The sequence below is a fragment of the Saccostrea cucullata genome, unplaced genomic scaffold, assembly GCF_032062105.1.
Source record: "Saccostrea cucullata isolate Sc308-1 unplaced genomic scaffold, CSIRO_AGI_Scuc_v1 ctg1314, whole genome shotgun sequence".
In the NCBI taxonomy this organism is placed as follows: Eukaryota; Metazoa; Mollusca; class Bivalvia; order Ostreida; family Ostreidae; genus Saccostrea; species Saccostrea cuccullata.
The window spans coordinates 32,770-43,782 of NW_026926557.1; the positions used below are offsets into that span (position 1 = coordinate 32,770).

The 11,013-nt window shown below is 34.4% G+C and overlaps 1 protein-coding gene across 1 annotated transcript; it reads right to left on the reverse strand.

Annotated features, from left to right (window-relative positions):
* Positions 1 to 1,119: 1,119 nt before the first annotated feature.
* Positions 1,120 to 2,067, reverse strand: LOC134272046 (uncharacterized). The gene has a single exon (XM_062754282.1). It carries the CDS (start codon positions 2,065 to 2,067, stop codon positions 1,120 to 1,122), a length of 948 nt encoding a protein of 315 aa, XP_062610266.1.
* Between the last annotated feature and the right edge of the window lie 8,946 nt (positions 2,068 to 11,013).

Genomic DNA, 11,013 nt, shown 5'->3' on the forward strand with positions numbered 1-11,013 from the left:
GACATATATTGTTAATTTATAATACAACGTCTATATATATCTATGAAAGTCAAAGTCTGAGAAGTCATTAAAGAACCACATTCACTGGAGACAAAGATACCCCCTTGTTCTCCTTGTCATGATCGGGAAATATCGGAAAAATTCGTCGTAAATTAAAGTTCGGAAAAATATCTATATTTCGGCATATTGCAATACAGTGACAAAAATATCTTATCGCAATACGTTTTGGTATTTATCGATATACCGGCCAGATACCTAAAGAAAGGAATTTTATCATTAAATATAAATTAGATTTAAGAAAAGTTTTTTATAAAGCCAAGCTTTTTATAGGTGTGTTTGACAGCATAACTTTCATAAAAACTATACGATTCTTTTTTCTTTTTGATATTTTTCATAGCTATGTACATTCTTCATGTAAAGTAAAGTTAATATAATATGGAAAATACCATTACAATTTTTAATGAAAATATTTCAATACATATCGCAATGCAATTTAAAATTTCGCAATATATTGCAATACGAAATCTCTGGCCAATACTCAGCCCTATCGTCAATTCAATGATTGTATAAATAATTAAATAATTGAACTAACAATTAGTATGAAAAACATCAGTCAGATTTTTTCTCTATGATAATTTTTTTTGCTGACAAGCAAAGGCGGATCCAGGAATTTGTAAAAGGGGGAGGGGTCCAACATTTTGACCTATTAGGTACTGTTTGCAACATCTACCGCTCCCAATTTTCACCCCACTTTGTTTGTGTACATGTAAATGATCTAAAGAAAATGTCTACTTGGTGTTTTTTTACCATTTAATTTCTATTAATTTTCAAATATATAAGTATACAGAGGGCCAATAGGGCATGTTTCGTGTAACTGTCATGACAATACTGATGATAACTCATAATTTTTGTAGATATGGTCTCCATCAATATTTAATGACTGCAAAATATTCTCAAGACATATTTTAATCGTGTTGAATACAATGCCACTAATTTTCAAACAACACACTTGGATGAAACATTTTCCTGTTATGCATCGAAATAAATCTCTTGCAAACTTCCATAACGTCAATTTTCAACCCAGTGTTCATATTAAGTAGTGCAAGGCCAGTCAATCGTTCATCTGTCATTGATTTTCAGAAGTGTACGGATGTTTGGGAACACATCAATGTCTGCTTGCTTCAATGCGTAAATGCGTAAACTGATTTCTGTCAAATCTACCTGTTTACTCTCCCAGAACATCTTCAAATCGATGACTTCGTTTCGAAGAGCACATGGATTTGGTAGGTCATCATTCCAAAAGATCAAATTTTGAACGAGGGACTTGATGTCATTTTCGCCACGAATGGCTGCTGGAAGAAGGGCAAGGATTTCTTTTCCCATTCTATTGTTGGGATTGAATCTTTCGTTGAACTCCCCATTTAGACAATCAATAAATGGTATTGCTAGATTACGAAGGTAATATTCTTTTGTGGATTCATTAGGAGCGTTTGCTCTGTGTATAGCAAGTTTTGATGTTCTCGGAGCTTCAACTGTGGACCCTATCTTTTCAGCCACGAGTACTGCTTCCTCATACCATTCTGAAAATTGAGCATCAATGTCCTCTCTCAAACAACTGATTTTGTTTCGCGTCTCGTCGATTAATGTGTAGGCCTGGTAAACATCAAAATCTCTCTTCTGAAGTTTTGACGCCATAGGTTTGACAGTATGCAGTTCGTTTCTTGCAACAATAATGGCAAGTATATTTGTGAAATTTTTCAGACTTGATAGAAGACCCTGTGCTTTTGTTCTTGTTTCTCTGTCCCATGAAAAGACCTTTTCTCCCTCCTTATATATATTTGCATGCTCATTGAACAATATTGCTTCAAAACAGGGGATTATGTACTCATACATCTCCGTAAAAGTTTCCAAGCTTGTGTGCCTTTCAACCCAGCGGGTCTTGCACAAACCAACAAGTCGCTTTCGTTTTGTTTCAGGTGGATATGCATCAAGTATTATCTCCAAAAATCTCTGCCTCTTAGGCGAGTTGTCAAAAAAGGTAGGTGGCATTGATAATGTCAATAGCATTTCTAATTACAGGGATTCTGCATGCGCTCGCAATAGACACTTTAAGAACATGACTATTGCAATGCATATACAATGCCTTTGGAGAATGAAGCTTTATCCTTGCTTGAACCCCACACCTCTGCGATGACATGGCAGCAGCGCCATCATAAAACTGGACTCTAACTTTATTTATGTCGATGTTTCTGTTCTGAAGGGAATTTATGATGGCATTGGCAATCGATTCACCATCCGTTCTTTCAATATATATGAAATCAAATAAGAATTCTTTAACTTGATTGCCGTCTAGCAGTCTGAGACATAATGCAAGAATCTCTTGATTGGAATATGCGTCAGTAACTTCATCTGCAATTATCGAAAAGAAGCTGTTTCCCTCTTGCAGTGAGGCTGTTGTTTCTGCACGGATGTAGTCGCCAAGAATTTCAAGTATCTCATTCTGTATTGTTTTAGATGTATACCGAGCATTTCGTTTTACGTTTTATAAATGATTCCTTAAAATTGTGTCATGCTCTGCAATCAGTTCAAGTATGGCCAAAAACGTTCCTTTATTTGTGTTACCCGATGTTTGATCATCTCTGTGACCTCACAAAGGAAGATTTTGTTTGCCACATAATATCACAGCCTTTACAATGCACTAGAGAATTTGCAAATTTGTCTCGTAATTCTCTTTCTTCTTCATGTTAAGAATCACGTCAACAGCTTGTTTTGGACATTCTATCTTTTCTTTGAGATTCAATCCTAACAGAATGGAATCCCTGTGGTATTAGAGATTCGCATGATTTTCCAGTGCACCATCTTTCCCTGTGGCTTTTGTAAAGTTTGTAAAAGGTTTTGTAACAAATGGTCCTTGATACTTTCGTTTGTCATTAAGTGGAAAATAACACACAATATTTACACATTCCACCCCTTGCAGCAGGACTGTAAACCAACCATCTGTATTTTCTAACCAGAAAGTTTAAAAAACGAGGTGTTTTACTTGTTTGTTTTCCCCCTAACGACCGTTTGAGCTAGAAAATCTTTGTATCCTGGCCCTGGAATGAAATGATTGTTTATGTATTCCAGCTTTTCATGGGATGTCAATCTGTTTTTGTCAACCGATCCATGCAATATATTCCCGACATCTTTCGGTGTCAAGAAGGAGGGTACTGATTTTCTCTGTTATCTGTAAAGGTATTGGTTAGTGGGGTTTGACCAGAGACATGTATTGGAGTATTTCCTTCGTTGATTTCTATATCATCACCTTTGTTCTGATCACTTTCTATGGGCATCATTTCGTCAGACTGGTCGTCACACATGAACACTAAGCTGGGTTTTGCATCGTTTGTTTCTGTTGTCTGCTGTTCGTAGTTTTCTTGTATTGTCTCTGTCGTTTTGGATGTCGTGGACGACGGTAAAATATTAAATCGCATTTTCTTTGCATTACTTTCTGGGCACCTCTCTATCTCTATGCATGGCACAAAATGATTAGGTGACCATGACTGTAACTGGGAGTTCTTTGTATGTGTCCACATTATGCAGATCTCTTCATCGGTGTGTGCTTTCAAAGGCTTGATTACTTGATTAAGTAAATTTCTGCTGATTGCTACATTTGAGACTTCTGGAAATATGCTTCTGATTTTGAATTCAAAGGCATTGGATGCAGCATATATGTGTAAGATTGAAATATAAGTACCAATATCAGTTGTCCTCATGACTTCTGTTTGGTATACCACGGTATTGTTCGAATCCGCAGTACTTACCGATGTCTGGATAATATTTTCTAGCAATTTATCTACACTGGACGAGGACATGTCCTGCAAATCTTTATTGTTCAGGTAAGTGTTTTGGTTTAAAACTAGCTCCAAGGACGTTCTTACTCTGCACTCGACGTGATATTCTTCTGTTCCAAAGAGAATGTTTGAAATGCTGCGATAAAAACAATTTCCATCGCCATAACACTGTTATATCGGCTTGAGACAAGAAGAGACACCTGAAGGATACAATAGCTCTGATACCCGGTCAATTCTAGATCTATTTCTTTGAAAGTCATTGCACAAATTTTGAGGGATTGCATATTTTTCTAGAGGTTAATGGTATAATGCTGCGCTGAATTTCAGGTGCTACCATCCCTTTGTCGCGGCGCGTCTCAAGTTTTTGTACAAAACTGAGAAGAATTGCTGCCTAGATCCATCCTGCGGACAAACTTTTTAAACTTGATATATTCAGCGGTAAACGGAGATATACTACGTTTACATTTTCAAATAACATCAAATAAATTGTAGACGGGAAAGTGGAATAGGCAATCATGGTAAGTAATATATAGTCTATATGATAAAATTAATAACTTTTTCCCCAAAACTAGCAAAATAAAGTCCCCTAACGGTAATATAACTATAACCAAAACTATTGGAAATCTTAAAAAAGATAAAGAGCTACGAGCATGTATCGAAAGTGCCGAACATGAGCCAAAATCCGAACAAGGACCAGAGCTATGCCTGAGGGAGATACGTCCTTTATTTCTAAAATTTATCACATTAAAATTTATATATCCGTTTCATGCTAGCACTGGAGTACTAGACGAAACTGGGCCTATGAATACCCTCGGGGACTAAAAGTCCACCAGCAGAGGCATATTACTAACACTAATTTTCAGTTATAATTCTCTCTTTGCTACAAGGATATACAATTTTGATAATACATTTTTTTTATTTCGTAGGCACACATAACCAAAAAATGGGGGAAGGGGTATGAAAGGCCGCACATGAAGGCCTATCTAGAATTTATTTTACTTTAAAAATATACATGTACATTACATGGGGGAGGGTAGGGAACCACCCCAACCTGTTTTTTTCCTACAAATTGTAAAAAAAAGAAAGAAAAAAAGTGAAATTGGACTCACCCCTTTTAAAAGGAATATTAAAAGCTGACTGTCTCTCTGAAGATAAAACTCAATGGTAGACCCCTCCCCTACACCGTGCCGTTCACAAACTTGAGAGTTTAAGCATAGTTTGGGGTATTTGTATCTAATGAAATTGATAATCACGTACATAACCACCCCCACGTGTAGTTTTGAAACGTGACGTTTATGTGATAAATATAGTATAATAGGCCCCTCTGTGTTTTATAAAATATATGCAAAAAACTCAAATAGCTGCAGTGCTTGTTCTACCGCCTAACCCTTTCATGAACTGAATATTTGATAAACAAAGTTTGTTCAGATCACAAGGCTTCTTATAAATTTTGTACTCAATCTGTATGTTATATATCTATTCATGGCTTGAGAATTAAAAAGAAAAGCCCCCCCCCCTCGTTTTGTGTTTGAACTCAGAGCATAAAGTTTGTACTATATAGCTGCGCTCGCTACAACGGTCACACCGTCAATAAATTACTGTATATTTTAGCCAATGTTCATGATACATTGTAACAACCAGCCTTCCACATGTATTTGTGTTACACGTGAAACGACCTTTTTCAAAATCGTCGTGTATGACTCAGCCTAAGAATCAAACATTTGGCTAGTAGCCTACATGTAGTTCAATATAAACAACTCTTAATAAAAAAAAAGTAAAAGCTTACCATAATATTTATGAATTATGGACAGTTTCATCTTCATGCCTTACTGGAAGCAGCTTCAGAGTTATTCTAAACAAAACTGTATACGTACAGCTCTGATGTTTCCGGTAAAATCTCGTCAACTTTCTATTTCTTTTCTTTTTTTCTTTCTTTCTTTCCTTTTTTTCTTGATTTATATTTCTAAATTTTTTGGGGTGGGTGGGTAATATTAATTTTCTTGCAAAACGGATGTGACCTTAATTTACGCGAAAAAGCATGTGAGATTAAAAAGTGCGTTCAGCTGTATATAAGGGAAGTTGACGATAGTAAAGTTAAAGTCATCACCTTTATTATAGAGCTTGGTTGTCAGATAACCATAAATATCTTTTTCAAGTAAATTATCCAAATATGAAACAGATGTGTCATTCGTTATAATATCTTTTATCTTCAGCTCACAAGGATGTATCGCATCTACATAAGAATGGAAATTACAATTGTTAATTGACAATACATCGTCGATATATCTTACTGTTGAGTTGAAATCTACTAACAGGGCGCAATTTGTACCCATGGAAATTCCAATAGATTGTTGGCAGACGTTGTCTCCAAGAACAACATAGAAATTATCAATCAGAAACTCAAGTGTCAACTTCAGAGTACTTTTGGCCCCGTGGGGATCCGGGTTGGAATAGGTCCTCAGTACCCCCTTGCTTGTCGTAAAAGGCGATTAAATGGGGCGGTCCTCGGATAAGACAATATAAACCGAGGCCCCGTGTCACAGCAGGAGTGGCACGATAAAGATCCCTCCCTACTCAAAGGCCGTAAGTGCCGAGCATAGGCCTAAATTTGTAGCCCTTCACCGGCATTGGTGACGTCTCCATATCAGTGAAATATTCTGGCCAAGAACGTTAAACAGTATACAATCACTCAGAGTACTTGTGTGTACAATCAGAATGTTTTTTAACAAAATATTTTTGAAAATGACAAATGACAAGGAAAACTAGAAAGACTGCTATTGCAAGCAATAGCTTATGTTACCCCGAACCAGACAAAACTTTCATTTTTTCTCATCAATAAAACAGTACCCATTAGCTAGGCTTGGAAAAACCATCAAATCCTATCAGTACTTTGATTTAAAAATCAAAGTTAAAGAATTTTCACTTTCCCACTGTTTCCATGGAAACTATTCAAAATTTGCAATTTTTAAATGCAACCCGCACAATGACAGATACTAATCAATAAATTAGTAAAGTTTCATGACGAATATTCAAGGGACCAGAAAGAACACTCCCGGACAAAATTCGTCGCATTTTGAAGGTTCCCATGGCAACGGTAGCCATTTTGAATCTGAATGACCACATGGCACAACTACAACCAGTGATCTTCCTTTAAGGAAAGTTTCAGGAAGATTGTCCCAGCCATCTCGGAGAAATCGCCTGGACAACAAAAACATGCGTACAATCGCAATATGTCGTCCCCGACTTCGTTCGGGACGACATAATACGAGTTCATTTACGAGTTCCATTTTATTGAAGAAGCAGCTGACAATGATATAAAAAAATTGGACTTTACTTTATCGTGGGAAATGGTTGTGTATAAAGATGAAAAGTCGTACTTTTTTTATAAAAGCTGTAAATTGTGGTAAAATCTTGTGATTTAAAATTGCACAAAAGTTCCTTGGTGTTTTTGTTCATCCACATCTTATCTTCACCACTTCTTGAATATGTTGTTGCATAGTACTCTTGAGGTTTCTCCTTCACGACGGTGAAGATGCTAAAAATGATCAAATAGGTTAACACTCGATGGATGACGATGGACAAAAACGGATAGCCTTATAGCGAATGCAAGTGAATGAAATGTATGCACAAGTGTCAAAAACATCAGTGAGCTGTTTTAACCACATTTTTTATAGATAGTTTTAATTTTGACTTTAAAAAATTGAATGCGTTATTTAATAAAAACGCCTCCTGTCAGTTGAGTGAACGCTTCCTAAATGAAAACGCATCCGAGTTTTGTCATTTGAGTGAACGCTTCTTAAATATACGTATCTTTTTGATAAGGACACAAAAAGTTTGACGTTATATTTAGAATTTATATTGTTATCAGATATTGTATCTAAAATGTCAGTACTATGTAGGTCATTACTTCACTCAGTTTAAGTAATTAATAAGTATTACAAAATCATTCAAGCTGGTTTAGAAAACAAATGCTGCAGGAAGAATTGCAATTATTTCTTCCAATGCTATAAATGCAACCAATCCATGAAATTTGGAACCATAACCAATGCTTTAAAAATGCATTATAAGCCAGGAAGGAAAATAATCACGTTGTATGGGGAGGCTTGGAAATAAGACACGTTCGCAAAATTTATATACTATGCTAGAAATTCTGTGATTAAACAACTTATACGTCATATATCTTGAAATGTTTTTCTTTCTTCTACTACAGTATTAGACCCTGAGAAAATAACGGTTCGTAAAACAATAAAATTAAAAACGGAATTATTCGAAAGGAAGTAGCGAAATTCATTTCTCCGCGCGTGAGCAATTCTATTATTATTCTTATTACATGTACATGTGATTATAAATTGATATCTTTTGCTTGCATTATTTTACATGTTTTATGAAAAAAAAAAAGAAATTGAAACCGATTGTTTTTCAGTCAAGCGTTCACCACATGTACATGTATTTTTATATGAAGCCGCTTTACACGTGTATAACAATATATGGACAGGTCATAAACATATACAGATGGATAAAAATGTAAGGGATATAAAACAGTAATGTAGTTCTGAAATGAAAACTGAAAAATCGTTTTAAATTCGTGAACTTCAGTTATTTCGAATTGTTATTCTCCATCTAGTTTAAAGATTTGAATAGTAAGTAATTTTTTTTTCAGATTTATATTTCAAGAACTGACCGAACATTTTAAACTTGCTTATCCTTTCTTATATTATTTAAGGAATCACTGTATAGTTTATTGGGTATTCCAGAGCATCAACGACAGTTGAAAACTGAATTATTTTCATATTTGGCGGAACCCGTTCATTCATTTATAAATTAACAGTTCGTTAATTGATATAATTATTCGGATTTGTTCAAAATTTAAAAATGCCGAACTGGTCAAACATCTGTATCAAGAAGTCAAATAACCTGACTTCCAAAGAGTTACCTAAGTGAAAACAGAAATGGAAATATACATATTGTATATCTTTAAAAATGCTGTTTGTCAAGTGCCCGTGTCTTCTTCAATAAAAGAATTAAATTGGTTTTCTGCGTTTTTTCACCTGTACTTAATTTACTTCAGTTTTATATACCCGTTTTTATTTTTTCAACATTTTCAAATATAAGCATATTTTGGGTGTTATTAAGAAGAACGTGTTGCAATCCCAGAGTAGAGATTAAAAGACATGTTGTGGTGTACATCGATCGTTATTTACATAAATATTAGAAGTTTGGACCTGTCCTTTATGATCGTAATTTCTGAACAGCTAAACAAATACATTTATCTATTCTTATTGATAACAAAGTTAAAGTTGTATCTTGAATTAAAACGAAAGATAAAATATATGTCCTGGACATGAATATAAGTTATTTTATTTGCAGTTACTTATCAATAAATCAATAATTGTATATCAGCTGGTAAGTGTAGGTACACATATCTTCAGGATATTAAATAGCAATGTTCAAGGTAAATATTGAGAGAATTTAAAGGTAGCTTACACGATGCAAATGGTAAAAGAGAAACTACATAATAATAAATGTAAGTATTTGTCTTTCTTTTACAGTAAGATGAACAGTAGATTTTTTTTCATAATAAATTAAAACAACTGATCCTTTTTAAAAAGAAGGTTCCCTGTACACAATTGCTCGATTTTTTCTGTGTGTCAACAACACTCCACTACTCATACCACAAATAAATCATACGTGTATAGACTTCCCCTGCGAGATGAAATTCATAATTTTAAGAACTTTTATGAATCGTTCGTGAACATTCATGATGCTTTATGCTTCATGACTGGTTCATAAAGATGGTTGATGAACTTTATTCATGAATATATTCATAAAATGTAGTTCATGAACAAATGATGAATATAAATGAATATATTTGGTAATTTTAATTTTGGTGCAAAGTTTCCCTTGCTTCGTGTGTAAATGATATAGCACAGACTGCATGGTTGTAAAGTATCTATGACATAATCCACATTCGTATTTTGTAGTTTTAATTCTCCTATGCGTGTTCACAGCTCAGAATATTCAGTCTGAGGGCAAGAGATTGATATTATCATGTCATATGTCCTCTGTTTATAGGGGCCGCCATATTGCATACGAAACTAAAATGCAATATATGTATAATTGATGACGTAAAAAATTCGAATTCTTCATTGATAAATCATATTTTGATATAAAAAATTGTATTTTTCAGATATTGCATTTTTTTAAAAACAGAAATCTTGGAAATTCGAAACTAACGTATTTCTTAACTCTGCTGTACATTTTTGAAAGGTGCAAAACTTGAAAACGCACGAGATGTTGGAAGTGGGAATTTGTAGAGTGGAAGGATCGGTATTTGTCATCTATAATTTGTATAGGCACTGATCTTTGTCAACTTTTAAAGAAAATAACAGAATATGAAGAAGGAAGACTATATATAGGATCGATCTACTTCATAACTGGTGAGTGACAAAAAATGAAGATGAGTCAGAAATCTGTATGTAAATGTTACTGTCTATTTGTAAAATAAATTAATATGTCTTTTTTTAAATGAAAGTTTTGTCTAACTTTGCTTTGAGTTGGGATCCAACCATATAACATACATTAATTATAGACTGAGACTCAAAACATTCAAAGACCTGATTGGTCTACAAAAGAGCGGTCCAAGAAAATAGGCTTAAATTCCACTCAGAATGTTTTAATTTGGAAGTGCCTCTGATGCAAGTATAAATGAAACTGAAATGCAAAAAAATACAAAAAAAGTCTTAAGTTTTACAATCATGGGTATTTTCGGAAAATCTTTCTTCTTGAAGGAAAAAGAGAAGCAGTTCACAAATGTTGATGAACAGAAGACAAGAAACTCTGGCTGCAAAAAAAGCTGAGCTCTTGAAAAAGAAAGAAAAAAAGAAATGAAAATATGAATGATATTCAATCAAAGGATCCAAATGATAAAATTCTGGAAATTCCACATGGAGAGACAATAAGGATTTTTGAATCGTCCATCTCTGCTCGAACTGCTTGAAAGCCCTTAAAGCTGATACCCTGATGCTGAACAAACTTTTCTCCTAGACTGGAATTTAAAACTGTTCAATTTCTGGCATTAAAACACACTTTGAAACATACTGAGGAAGGACCCCCCTCTCCTCTTGACCAAGTAAGGTTAAACATTCTGCAAAGAGTTGCGTTTGAATTGACATTTTTCATA

Coding starts and splice junctions, on each gene's coding strand:
- LOC134272046 (XM_062754282.1), bottom strand. CDS start 2,067: ATGCTATTGACATTATCAATGCCACCTACCTTTTTTGACAACTCGCCT.